The sequence below is a fragment of the Ipomoea triloba genome, chromosome 15 (assembly GCF_003576645.1).
Source record: "Ipomoea triloba cultivar NCNSP0323 chromosome 15, ASM357664v1".
Taxonomy (NCBI): Eukaryota; Viridiplantae; Streptophyta; class Magnoliopsida; order Solanales; family Convolvulaceae; genus Ipomoea; species Ipomoea triloba.
This window is the reverse complement of record NC_044930.1, coordinates 12,512,215-12,525,968: the sequence shown is the minus strand read 5'-3', so window position 1 is coordinate 12,525,968 and position 13,754 is coordinate 12,512,215. Positions and strand designations below refer to the sequence as shown.

Below are 13,754 nucleotides of genomic sequence, written 5' to 3'. Positions count from 1 at the left end.
CATTCCATGAAAGTACTTTGCCCATCTTTGTTACCTTTTCAAAACCGGCCTCTTTTTGTATCCACCTAAAAAGCAGGCCCAACCGTGTTTATGACTCGTGCGAAACCAGTCCCAGTGGTTTTGGTTTGCGAAATACCAGTTGACTGGTTTTGGTTTGCGAAATACCAGTTGGCGACTGGTTTGGCGGCGACTACTTCGACTGCAAAGCAGATAACGTCTTCTTCCGGAAAAAATTTCCGGAAGTCATTTTCCAGAAAATTGCCTTCCTTTTTCGTTGACCGAAGCCTTATTTTCCGTTTGACCTTATTTTCCCCTCATTTGCCAAACACTGAAAACCCAGAAAATAATTTCCAGAAATCATTTTCCGGATTTCCAAACACACCCTTAGACTTTGAGGATGCGAGACTAGTTTGTATGTTTGGTTGAGATTGTGTAAATATAATATTATCTTGTTGGGTTAAAGAATTATATTTTAGGATATATAAATTAATTTATTATAATGTCCTTAATAAATTATTAGTTTTATATCTCTAAAAATTGAATAGATCATATCATATTTTTAAAAAGTATGGTGGTATTTTTGTAATTATTATTAACTTCATTATTAATTTTATTATACACTTTAGGACACTATACTTATATTAGAGTTAATTCTAGAAATGGTGACTATTGACTTTTACAAATATTTGTCCTCGACTTTGAATTTGATCAAAGTTGGTCCCTTAACTATTGATTTTGTACCAATTTTGGTCTTTCCGTTAAATCTATGTTAAATGTGTGTTAAAATTGAAAGAAAAAATGTAAAAACAAATATTTTAACCTTTCTTATTCACATTTTGTATCATTTTTGCTATCGAATAAAGCAAACAAAACAAATAAAAATACACCTAATACAACAATAAAATATACAATAACACTCCACATCCAGTTAGAGAATTTACAAAATAAAAAAATATCACAGAGTATATATTACATTGCAGTAAACAAAAAAAAATCAAAAATAAAATACAAGAAAAAAATTTGATTACTTAAAAGTTGAAACAATTTAACATAAAATGTAAAAAATAAATATATTGACTCACATTGTTCTCTATATAATCTTGCGATGGAGGAGGAAAAACAAAGTGAAGAAGAATGGTGGATATTTGGGTTTACATTTTTGCCCTCAATTTTAACACTCATTTAACATAGATTTAACAGAATGACCAAAATTGGTACAAAATCAATAGTTAAGGGCCCAACTTTAATCAAATCAAAAGTCGAGGACGAAAATTAGTAAAAGTCAATAGTCGAAGGACCATTTCTAGAATTAACTCCTTATATTATGCATTATGTGAATTAAATATGCATTTATGGATAACTTTTTAAAAATCAATGAAAAAGATATCAATGAGAAAGATACATAAATGTTACAATGCCCACAACGCACCACAGTAAATCATCATGAGGCTTTTTGGAATTGTTCTTAAACCTGACAATTATGGACATGACTCGTTAATACGAAAATAATGCGGGTTAGTGTTTAGTCTTAACATGTCATTTGTCGTTATCGGGTTAACCGGTTAAGAACCTGTTATATTTCGTGTCTTAACCGATCAACCCGTTAAACTTGTTAAGAACCCGTTTAACCCGTTAATATTATCGTGTAAACCCGTTTACACAGACTTATTTATAACCGCTAATAGCCATTGTCATTTAGGTAAGAACCATTGTCATGAATGAACAAGGTTGAAAAAATCGCTAGGTGCCTCTAGGCGCCTGGGGGGCGCCTAGCGCCTAGCCCGCCTAGGTTTTTTTTTTTTTTTTTTTTTTTTAAATTAAAAAATATTTGAAGTGTTAATAATTGTAAAGTGTTTAATATTGTAAGTCTTTACACTTTAATAGTTAAATAGTTAACACGCATTAAGTTATTAGTTATTATTTATTAATTATTAGTGCATTACTTATTAGTTTAATTTAGTTATTACGTAGTACTTTTTATTTTATTAAGTTATTAATTATTAGTTATTACTTATTAGACCATTAGAGTATTAGTTAATACATTATAACATTAATAGTTTAAATGTTTAAGATTTGCAATTAAAAAAAAAAAAAAAACACCAGCCTGCCGGCCGCATAGGCGGCCTAGGCGCCGCCTAGTCGGTCGAAGACCTAGGCGGCACAGGCGGCCTAGGCGCCGCCTAATCGGCCGCCTAGGCGCCCGGCCGCGGAGGAGGCCGATTTCGGCCTTCCTCGACGCGGCCGGGCGCCGCCTAGCGCCAACCGACTCCTAGGCGCGATTTTTGCAACCATGTGAATGAAATTACAAAAGATGTCATGAACATGACTAACGATAAATTTACTACATTAGCCCAAGATCTTACACCAATTATTGATGTTCAACAATCTGAAAACTAAATTTTTATTGTGTTCAATTTTATTCTAAAAATTAGTATGGACTTCTTTAACTATGATTGTTGGGTTGTTGGATGTTATTTTATCATTTTATGAATGTTATAAATTGAATTTTCTTTTTAGTTTGTTTGATGGATTAAATTGTAGGTTTTATTTATTTTTTATATAACTTAACTTTAAATTTTAGTTTCTTTTAAAAAATATTAATGAGTTTAGCGGGTTTAAACGAGTTTCGTGTTATATCGTGTCGACACGAATCAAAACCTGTTAACAAAATATGTCTTTCGTGTCAACCCATTTAACCAGTTAACTAATCGTGTTCGTGTTAAGAATTTGAACCAGTTAACCTTAACGTGTTGTGTTCGTGTTTAGCCTTATCGTGTTCGTGTCGACCCGTTAACGAACCCGTATACACGAATTGCTAGGTCTAAACACGAAAAATTTGTTCTTCATGGTAATCCATTTTGTCTTTAAAATTGGGAGTGTGAGATTTGCAAGGTGTAATTGGTGTCTGGCTGCTCAACGAGTCTCCGACCAGCACCCTTCATGTTCATGTCTCTCGACCACGTTAACCTTGCGAACCCTGGAAATGTCTAGTGCATGTTGACGGAGAAGGTCAATAACTCTCCAAATGGGAAACAATTCACTTCTATCTTGGGTGATCTGATGGGGCAAGCTTCAACCTCATTGGGCACTGGAAGCATAACAACGCAGTGGTTAGAACACGGAAGATGCTTCTTTCTCTTTTCTTTTTTCCCTTTTTATTTTATCTCTACAACTATAGTAGATGATTCACAGAATCATGGACTAAATCAATCCACGGTTGAAGATACGAAAATTGGGAAAAAAATCTACGCAGTAAACAAGAAAAATTGTGGGCCTAAATTCTTTGACAAGAATAATTTCCTAGAATATTCTATTTTTAACACAATTCTTATTAAGTTCCATTAAATATATATATATATATATATATATATATAAAGTATTTTATAAGGCATTCGACACAATATATTGTCAATCGTTATATAGTGGACCACGGTGCACATAGCAATGTGCACCCTGGTCCAAAACGACGTCGTTTCAATATTAGTGGACGCGGACGTGAATGACTCCAGGAAATTCATTATCTATAATACAAATCATTATCTAGAATACACAGAACGTTTGCCTAGAATACATAGAATGTTTGCCCAGAATACACAGAATATTGACACAAAATACACAGAACTCATCCTCTTAACATTCGAATGCACAAACACATCACAACTTCTGTTTATAACATGAATACACAGAATATTGACACAAAATACATAGAACTCATCCTCCTAAACATTTGAATGCACAAACACATCACAACATGTGTTACTAACATGAATACATAGAACGGTTGCCTAGAATACACAGAATGATTGCCTGGAATACACAGAACGATTACCTAGAATGCACAGAATATTAACATAAATACACAGACCGGCCGAAACGGGAAACGTGATTTCCAAAAAAAGGGACGGTTAGTTTACAATGCTCAAAACGACGTCGTTTACGTATGTGGTGCACATTGCTATGTGCACCGTGGTGCACGGTATAATTTGCCATATATTGTGGACTTTAATTTTACCTCTTATCATATTATTATCCTTTGAAGCCCAATTTAATTCCCTACTTATATACTCATAAGCCTTATAATTCTAAGAGGCCCATTTAATAAGTCATCCTAACCTAATGCTTATATATAAGTGTATGTATATATTTCTCTCTTCCCCTCGCTTCTCACACCATTTCCACCATCAACCCTACCAAACATTCATCCTTCATCATCCTAAAGAATTCAACAAAGATTCATCTTTTATATCTTACCAAGTTGGATCATGGTGAGAACTCATCTTGCATCTCCTTTTTCCTCTTTCTATTTTCATCTTTCTTATGGTTCCTTTTCTATCTTTATTGGGTTTTGGGGGTCCCTAAGATGATCAAGAGATGGATGATGTGCTAGGCTAAGCTTGAAAGAGTCATTGATTGTTTAGATAGCTTCAAGAGGTAATCCCTATGTCTAATAAAACCCATTTTCCACTCTTGTATGATAATATGTGTATTCTTGTATTCTTGAGCTACTGTGATGGTATATCTTTGATATTGTGTTTTGATCTTGGAGTTTCTTGTATTTTTGAAGTGCCATTTATTATACTCTTGATAGCCTATTGTTGTTGGTATATTCTGTATTCTGGAAGATCTGAGTATAGTTGCCTATTTCGTCTATTGAGTGTTGTTCTTGAAATGTTCTTCTCGTTGCATTTTTTACCTAGCGGAACTGACTCACGGGACTGGCACGCCTGTGAACTGGCCTCGCAAGGCTACTGGTGGAACCAAGTGGCGGAAAACTCTCTCCCGTTGCCCTCTTTTATTTGTTCTCGCGGTAGTGACAGGCGGACTCTCTGGTCTCGCCGAGCTGTTCCGTTTGTTTAGTGTTGTTCACTGTTCTAGTGTGGTTTATTCCAGTACAATAATTTCTTTTGTTGTTTCAGTTTGTTGTGATGGCATGATGGGAATAATTTTTATTCCTTCTTATTGAATATTATTCATTCATGAATCCTATCATTTGATTATCCTTGTATCTTGTGAGTATTGGAATTTTATGTTTTTGTTGATATCGTTGACTCTATTGAGTATTTGTTACCCCGTTGTACTCTTGTATTATTTCCTTGGATTGATTATGATTCTTTTGGAGTTCTTATTCTTGGATTGAGTTTGAGTTGCTACCTTTAATTCTCATTTGTATGTATGTTCCCTTGAAATCCTATATATTATGTATTCCTTGTTGAGAGACATTCTTTGTTGAGAGCTATATTCATTGTTATTAAATCTTTCTTGATATCATTAAGTTGGCATGTGGAACCGTGTGAGGCTTACTATGACACTATTGGTTTGAGATTTGTTGGCCTTTGGCTCTGGTGGATTTTGGACACCTAGTAGAAATGAATCCTGGGTGTAAGAGATAGTAACTAACCCGTTGGGCTTGTAATCCCAATAGGGGGTCTATACACTTAAAGTTCTAGTGTGGATTAGTGGATTACGTGGTGGATTGATATATTGTGGATTGAATTTCTCTTTGCTTCTATCTTACTATCTAAGTACTCTTTGTTACCTATCATGATTATGACTTATCTTGATGTTCCTGTGAGTGAGGTACGGAACTTGTGCTTCATTATTGAGGTCCAATCGCCTTTCGTGAGCCATTATCGTTATCGTTATTATGGTGGTGTAAGAGTCTTTTGAAAACATTCCTTAGCATTGACTAGTGGGTGTGTATATATTCTATATGTCAGTCTCAGAACCTATGGTGGATAAGAGATGTATATATTGTAGCTTTACGGGTTGGAGTGGGGTTTTACTTAGCAATATTCGCTAATTATTTTAACTTATGATTTCAGATATGTAGTAGATCCGTCATGAACGCGTTTAGCATGCCAGTAGTTCTACCTTCCTCTCTTGTAGCTAGTTTATGTGGTTTTGTAAGACAACTTTGAGATGTAATAATTTTAGATTTCAGACTTATGACTTTGATGGATTTTGAGTTTGTGGTCCTAGCCTTAGCATCTAGCTTAGTAGAAATTAGATGTGGCATAACACCCCAGATATTTGGTTATTGCTTTCGCTGTGACTAGAGTTAAATTATTATCTTTTGGTTGAATTTTAAGCTTAAATTGTCTTAAATATTGCCTTAAGTTGGGGGTGTTACAATCCAAAATATGATAGTATGGGATGTTAAATGACAAAAATGATAGCCTGAGACTAAATTTAGAATTGTCACCAAAGATAAGGGACCTTTGTTGGAATTAACTCTTACAAAGTATAATCTTTTTAGTTGATTATAAAAAAAAAAAATGAAAGAGTTAATTGCAGCTGAGGTCTCTCGTCTTTTGTGACGATTCCATGTTTTGTCTCAGGCTACCATTTTTGTCATTAAACATTTCAGATTTTAAAATTATGAACACTTTTGGTCCTTTCAGTACTTTTTCGAGTAGAACTTCATTTTAGGTAAGGGTAAAATCGTTTTATCACCTTTTTTTTAAAAAAAAAAAATCTCTTAAGCATTTTGTTTTGGTTCCACCAAAATCCACCCTTTTGGTTCAATCAAGAAATTGGAGTTATATCAAGAAATTCCATTAGCATCTGTTGTATTCATGATCTCAGTAATCTCTATCTTTGCAGTCGACATTGACTTCTTGAGAGCTTTCATATGATTGTGGTTCACAAAGGAGAAGAACTATTTCCCTGTCAGAAACCGTCCTTTGTCAAACTGGCCCCAGTTGAACTCCCAACACCTCTTTCATGACTTTAACCCCACCTTTCATGACGACAAGGTGGGAGGGATTCCTACCATCTCAATCACCTGCAAGGCCGCAAAGTACATTTCTAGGTTAGCAGAAAGGAAGAGTTTTACAATCTCCAAACCCCCTTTGACGGACACCATGTGAAGTGGCGACGATTTTCTTGAATCGAACTTCGCCGCAAGCTGAGGATTCCGACCAAGAAGTTACCAGGCGAACTCAACGTGACCTCACGCTCCTCTAGCTTTCGCGCTACCATCTTGCGCACCAATATCAAGGCGCCACTGCCACCCGACCCAGCAGAGTTGCTCCCTTGCTTACTGTCATAGTGTGATTGTACCAGTGGTGGCAACGCGGTGTTCAACGACATCGAATTGCTACCATTTTTAATCCTCTTTCTTTAGTGGATTTTAGACAGAGAAAGCAATGGGGGTCTTGAACCAAAACTCCAAAAAGGGCGGATTAGGTGGGAAAATGGAATAGGAGGATTTTACTTTTATATACAGTATAAAAGTATAGATTGTATTCTACCAAATTGAATTATGCACATTTTTTTGTTCAAATTCTTTAATAATATATTACTCCATTTCATTGAAGTTAAAATTTGTTAGTAAAAAATATAGCTAAATTGAAATAATGATTTTTTTAAAAAATAATTAATTAAACTTACAATTATAACAAAAACTAGTAAACATATACTATTGAAATTAAAATTTTTATTAACCATTGATATAAAATTTTTAGTAATGATTAAAATAAACATATTTTCAGCCTTGTGGTCCAGTGACACCAAATTACTCCCTCACGTGGGAGGTTGTGTGTTACCCATTGTAATAGAGTTTTCATCTATTTTATAAACCCTTATTACGATATACATATGTAATAGTTGAGGGCTTGTGTCGTTTTTACCCAAATCCAAATCTGTCAACTAAACCCTTAGGAGGTGGAGGGTTTTGAACCTAAAACCTAGAGGAGTGGTGAACAGAGATTGAAATTTCTTCCCATGGCGTGGAGGCAATTCTTTTCCCTCAACAGAAGATTTCCTATACCAATACCATCAAATGCTGCAGTGTCACCCTTCGCAGGGTTTTCTAGTTTCTCTTCCAAATCCAATCAGTACATAGGTATGATTTGTTGGAAATCAATACATGATAAAGATTTTTTCTTTTCTTCATTTCGCTATATGCTTATGTTTTTGGGTAATTTGAAAATGTTGCAGTGAAGGTGGGGATTCCAGAGTTCTTGAACGGAGTGGGGAAAGGGGTAGAGACCCATGCCGAAAAGATTGAGTCCGAGATCGGAGATTTCCAGAAGCTTCTGGTTACTCGAACTCTTAGGCTCAAGCGTCTTGGCATCCCCGTAAAGCATGTAAGTTCCCTGTAATGCTTCTGTTTTTGGTATAAATTACATTTTTTTTTTGTCAATCTTCTGTATTGTGTCCTTGGAATTGTATTGGGCCATGATAATTATTTCTGAAATTTGACATATCTCTGGTTTTCTTTTCTTTCTGAACCAGCTTTGCAACTAGGGTAACTAAGTGATTTTTTTCCCCTTGTAATTTGGTAGGACGTTATAATCCCCTGTAGAAATCAGTTGGTTCCTCTTTCAAAGTCTTAGTATTTTACTTACAAGAATGCTTTTCGAATTGGGAGTTCTACAAATATCTTTTGATTATCAGTAGTTGTCCTTGCTGCTGTGAATTTCATATTGCCTATTTGCCTTTGCTATCTAAATTTTTTCAGTGTGTCCCAAAGAGATTGTAGGGTAAGGATAATCACAGGCTTCTAGTTTCAGACTAATGTAGCTACCAATAGAATGATTTGATGCAAATATTGATAACGGGCTTACTATTTCTGGTCCCTTAGACTTTATTTCTTATGCACATGCACCCCTAAACTAACAAGGGTGTAACAGGAATAGTGCTGTACTGCCCATGACTTTGGGATTTATGTAGTTCCTTTGTGTTGGATAGAAAGTAATTTATAAGGTACATGAAAACAAATAGATAATATCCTTTTGCTAAATTCAAATCTGTGCTGAAATTTGCAAAAAATGCTAATTGACCAGTTGATGGACGTCGATGTTTCCAGTTGAAAATTTAGCTTAGGTAAGTAGGTAATTTATTGATGAGCTAGGTCAGGAATATATGGGTTGCCTGCAAGGAGTATATATTGTTTATATACACCAAAATTCAGGAGCAAGTATCTTATTTCAAAAGGTCATTGTGATTTTTGAATATATAGTAAGCCATAACACATGCTTTTCTTCAAGCTTGACCGTGAATCCGGTGGTTGTTCCAAGTAGTGTATTGAAATATTTTCTAAGACTACTCTTGATTGAAGTCTGAAAGGAATGTCTCTAAAGATTGTATCCCTCATGGAAGGACTTTAATGTTTTATAAATGTTACAAATAATCATTTTCCATATAATGCATTAAGTGTAGACAACAGGTCTTGTGTCTCTAATGTTTAGGTATGGGTTAAGAAAGAAAGCAACAAGTTTATACTGAAACTGAAAAAAATTATTACTTTGATATATCACCAGTATTAAAATTTGGATCATGATACTAACCTGAATGGTTGATCTTTCAAGATCTACTGTTGAATGTCACAATATTCTGTAGTTCTGAGCTAAAGGTTGAAGATGAAATACTGTTTGAATTCATTGCATTATACAGAGCATAAAGTATGGCAAAAAATTATGTTTATCACAGATCAATTTCAAATTTCAAATTTCAAAGAGAAATTGTGGCATCTATGTGGCTAGCTGCTCAAAATGCCATGATTCAATGAAGAACAAGTAGAAACCCTTATAAAAATTAAGACAACATTATGTCGGGAAATGAGTGAATAAGAGTAGTCTGGCAAAAAGTGAGGTGCTGAACCATAAATTGTGGCAGTTTTCCACCAGGAGATAACGACCCTCAAAATAGCAGCAATTTCCATCCTAACATAAATGCAAAAAAAAAAAAAAATAAATAAAAATCCCAATACGCTTGCTTATTGTAGCAATTAATAGTATTGAGCCTATATATTTTTGGCCTTTTGTCTTATAATGTCTGTAATTCCACCATTTTCCTGACATTTTTTTTGGAAGGCACTTGTTTGTGTTGCTTTCCATGTTTATGTTGATTGTCCATGGTGTTCTCATGTTTCTCATTGTCCAAGTATTAAAGCCTTTGTTTCAAGGTATACAGTCCCCATGGTTGTTGAAGTCAGATTATACTTTTGAATAGAACTCATTTACCCAAAAAAAATATAAAGAGGCCCTTTAATAAAAATGTACTCCGTAAGATTCAGGAAAAATTTCAATGTAATATCACAAAAATAGTTATTTAGGGAATGCCACTGATTAGTTGTGAATAGGCTAGCTAATGCAAGAAATCACATGAGTTTCTCAGGAAAAGAAACCGAACCACTGCTGAAGGATATCATTTTTTACTGCAGTGGAGGTGGTTGCTAGCTTCTGATGATTTGTTTTATTAGTTATTTTAGAGCTAAACTTCTTCCAAGGTAAATTAGTATATGTTTCAATGCTAATATGTGTACCTTTATTGCTAATTTTTATATTCGTTACTCACTTTCACAGCCCACTGTAATGACACTGCTTTTTGATGTTTCAGAGGAAGCTAATACTGAAATACACCCACAAGTATAGACTGGGACTATGGAGGCCTAGAGCGGAGCCTGTGAAATCCTAACAACGCTTCCGATAACTGGCCCCACGCATAAGTTTATTCGACGAATGCGCTTTGTAATGTTTACTGCTCTGAGCTTGAGTAAGAGCTTAAGTTTTTCAGGGAGTCTAGACCTTTTCTTTAGTAAATCTGGATAAGGAAAGCATGCATTATTGGACATCATGCTTTGGCTTTACTTGTGATTCTGGTTTCATGAATTGTCACTTTTGGTCTAAACCACAGAAACAGATTACTTCTTCATCTTGGCCCTTTATTTGCATCAACAGAAAATGAGCTGTGAATATGTTATAATTGCCTTGATGAAATTAAAAAAATTCTGGATTTGAATTTGATCATTGGAAAAGCAGAAATTAGTTAATGGTTTCAAACTGATTCCTATGCAGGCTGGGTAAAAGTCTCTCTACACTCGCTCCAAATGGTTTAAAACCTACAAATTCTACAAAGTGACATTTGTACATGGTTGTAGTATTTGCTAATTCCTAAAATCTTCCAACGTTGTTCCTTCGAGAATCCTATCTCCAACAAGCTCGTCTCCAAGTCGAGAGATCGTACGAGCTTAGTTCACTGGTTCAATATATAGTATTTGGAGAGACGGAAGAGGCATCATCTACGAAAAGGCAGACACCTGAAAATTAAAAGCCATACCTCTGCTCAATCCATTAAGTTATGGTCCAATGCGTACGAGAATGGATATTCAGATGGGCAAAGTATCTGAAAAACATATCCCTGCTGTTAGGGCAGGCCATTCTTACTCCAATCAACAATTTTTAACTAAAAAACAAATAAACAAAACAAAAATCATTGATTCATAGTTACGACGAAAGGCAACACTAAACGATACTACTATCAGTTGAAGTTAAACCAGGTAGGCTGTAGGCACATAGCTAGGCTAGAATGGGGGTACAAAATATCCATAGTACTAATTTCGGTAAGCAAATGTGAGTGAGTGTTATACTAGAGAGATACTAAAAGGTTCAAGGTCTCGAGGGCATTTGTACCGTGAAATATAATTATGAAGAAGAACAGAATCGTGATCCCCATTGCTACGATGTTAGTTTTTGATGACGACCTGTCCTTTATTTTCTTCAATGACCTAAGGCGCTCCATCCTTTTATGCTTCCGTACTGTCATCTCCGAGATTTCCTTAACGAGTTTGATGTCAGCAGGATCCAATGAGGGACCTTTGGGAGGTCTAGGCGGTTTTGAAGGCTTTGGCTTCTTTAACTTCTCTTTACTTGATTTCTTCCCTCGGGGATTTCCCTTATTGTCCTTCAATTTAGTAGACTGAACCTCGGTTATTTCTGAATTATCCTTAACCGAAATGTCATCTGCAGTCGTAGCCTTCCCATTCGAATGCAAACCTTCTTGATGTGAAACAGATTCATTCTTTATCTGCTCTCCCAACAATCCTCCACTCCAAGATCTGTGCAACAATCTGCCAGAATGATCACCGCTCGCCTCTTGAATTTCACTTTCATTACTCTCCCGAACCAATCCCCCACTCTCCAAATCAACGTCTCTATCGCCTCTTTTAGAATCCATATCATCTCATCTCAAACAGCCCTTCGGTAATGTTACTACGCAACACAAGCACGCCATTTGAAGCAACAAAACATCACACGCCCTGCTCCTTGCGCTACGATATCTCACTATCTGCAACATAGTTACCAAAACTTCAAATTTCAAACTCAGATTAAAAACACACTATCTATTCACTCAAACTAAAGAAACAAGAATGTTTCTTCCTGTGTTCCTAGTTTTACTTTGGCACTAAACCCAAACTTGTATAGAATGGCTAATGGCTAATGACTACTTTATGCTAATAAACAAAGTTATCATAAGCAGCAACCACAAAAAGCCTAAACTTTTTGCCTTCTCCACTATCTTGAAGGTTCATATAGCATTATATGCATAAACATATGAAATAACAGCACGAATTTTGAAACTTTTTTACTTTTTTTTAATCAAAAGGGATCTACATAAAGAAATGGCCATGAAATTAACCTGAGAAGCATCAAAATCATAATAATACTTTAAAAAAATAAAAATAAAAATAAAAATCCAAGAAATTGCAAATGAAATGTCGGATACTTGAATTCTTATAGAATTTCCTGATGAGAGTTACAAAATAACAGATTAACGGCAAAAGCATGCGGAGGAAAGTTTAAGAAAAATATTCAAATAAAAAAGGGAAAAGATGAACAAGCTCAAATGGTATGTGGGAAATACTAAGAAAATGAAACAAAAGAGAGAATGGGTATCAAATAACGGAAATTTTAACACAATCGGATGTATCAAATGCAGAAATTACATGCTAAAGCTCTCATATTTAAATGGGGGGAAAATCTCCAAAAATAAAAATAAAAATAGAAAAAAGGGAAGAAAAGATGGTTATCTGACAGTATACGGATCTATGAGAAGATTTCTTGACTTACATGGTTGTTGGTGACGAGACGGAGAGATCATCGCCATTAGCCAGCAAATTTTGATATGGGTTTCCGTTTCATTCGATTTGAATGCAGAGCTGCAAAGGTTGTACGGAGTGCTGGTTTGGTAAAATGAGGTTCGAATTTGAATCCAGGCCAGCAATTCTGGGCTTACTGAATTTGGAATTTTTAAGTATATCCCACCGTAGTTTTTATTAATTTTTTATTCCATATATAACTAAAGGCCCAAGAGCCCACATATAGTATATTGAACACTTATATCATGGTCCATGGTCTAAAAAAAAGGCACAGTTTCTTTAAGTAAAGAAATGGCTGCCGTCACATCTTAATGGAGTTTTGTAAATGAAACTATAGTTTATTTCAGATGATACTGTCTCACATTTGTTTTTATATTATCAAATGAAACTAGAGATGGCAACAGGGCGGGGCGGGGGCGGGGAGTCCACGCGACTCCATCCCCGACGAGAAATTGAAAATATTCCTCATTCCTGTCCCCACGGGGGATTAGGCGGGGACGGGGGTTCCCCATCCCACGTCAACTCCTAGTCAAAATGCTAAATAAATGTAAATTTTAATAATAACAGATTTTTAAAATATAAATTCTACTTGCAAAATTTAAAATACTAAGGCCCTGTTTGGTAAATAATCAGCCTATCAGCCAATTTTGGCTTATTTGACCACTATTAATTGTTTGGTTAATAAGTTTTTTTGTAACTCCAAAATACTAAAACTCAAAAGGCTACTCAAAGCAGCATTTTCAATTAGCTTTATAAGAAAAGAAATTATACCAAACAGCTATCAGCTAACCGCTAATCTATCAAACAATTTTTTACAATCAGCTAATATTATCAACTAATCATACCTTCTAACCCAAACAGCTAACCCAAT

At 35.2% G+C, this 13,754-nt stretch overlaps 2 protein-coding genes across 6 annotated transcripts; one reads left to right on the top strand and one right to left on the bottom strand.

The window, feature by feature from the left end:
- The first annotated feature begins 7,618 nt into the window (after positions 1-7,618).
- LOC116007496 lies at positions 7,619-10,754 on the top strand. Its single transcript, XM_031248202.1, has 3 exons — positions 7,619-7,846; positions 7,942-8,090; positions 10,345-10,754. Exons 1-3 carry the CDS (start codon positions 7,726-7,728, stop codon positions 10,420-10,422), a joined length of 348 nt encoding a protein of 115 aa, XP_031104062.1. The 5' UTR covers positions 7,619-7,725; the 3' UTR covers positions 10,423-10,754.
- LOC116007495 lies at positions 10,720-12,993 on the bottom strand. 5 transcript variants are annotated; one of them, XM_031248201.1, is made up of 4 exons: positions 12,855-12,993; positions 11,418-12,072; positions 11,144-11,190; positions 10,983-11,044 (listed from the first exon to the last, which is right to left on the bottom strand). In XM_031248201.1, exons 2-3 carry the CDS (start codon positions 11,959-11,961, stop codon positions 11,177-11,179), a joined length of 558 nt encoding a protein of 185 aa, XP_031104061.1. In that variant the 5' UTR covers positions 11,962-12,072; positions 12,855-12,993; the 3' UTR covers positions 10,983-11,044; positions 11,144-11,176. The 5 variants fall into 5 exon arrangements, with proteins under 5 accessions (XP_031104059.1, XP_031104058.1, XP_031104056.1 ...); XM_031248199.1 differs by having other exon boundaries at positions 10,720-11,190; XM_031248198.1 differs by lacking the exon at positions 11,144-11,190 and having other exon boundaries at positions 10,720-11,130.
- Positions 12,994-13,754: the final 761 nt, after the last annotated feature.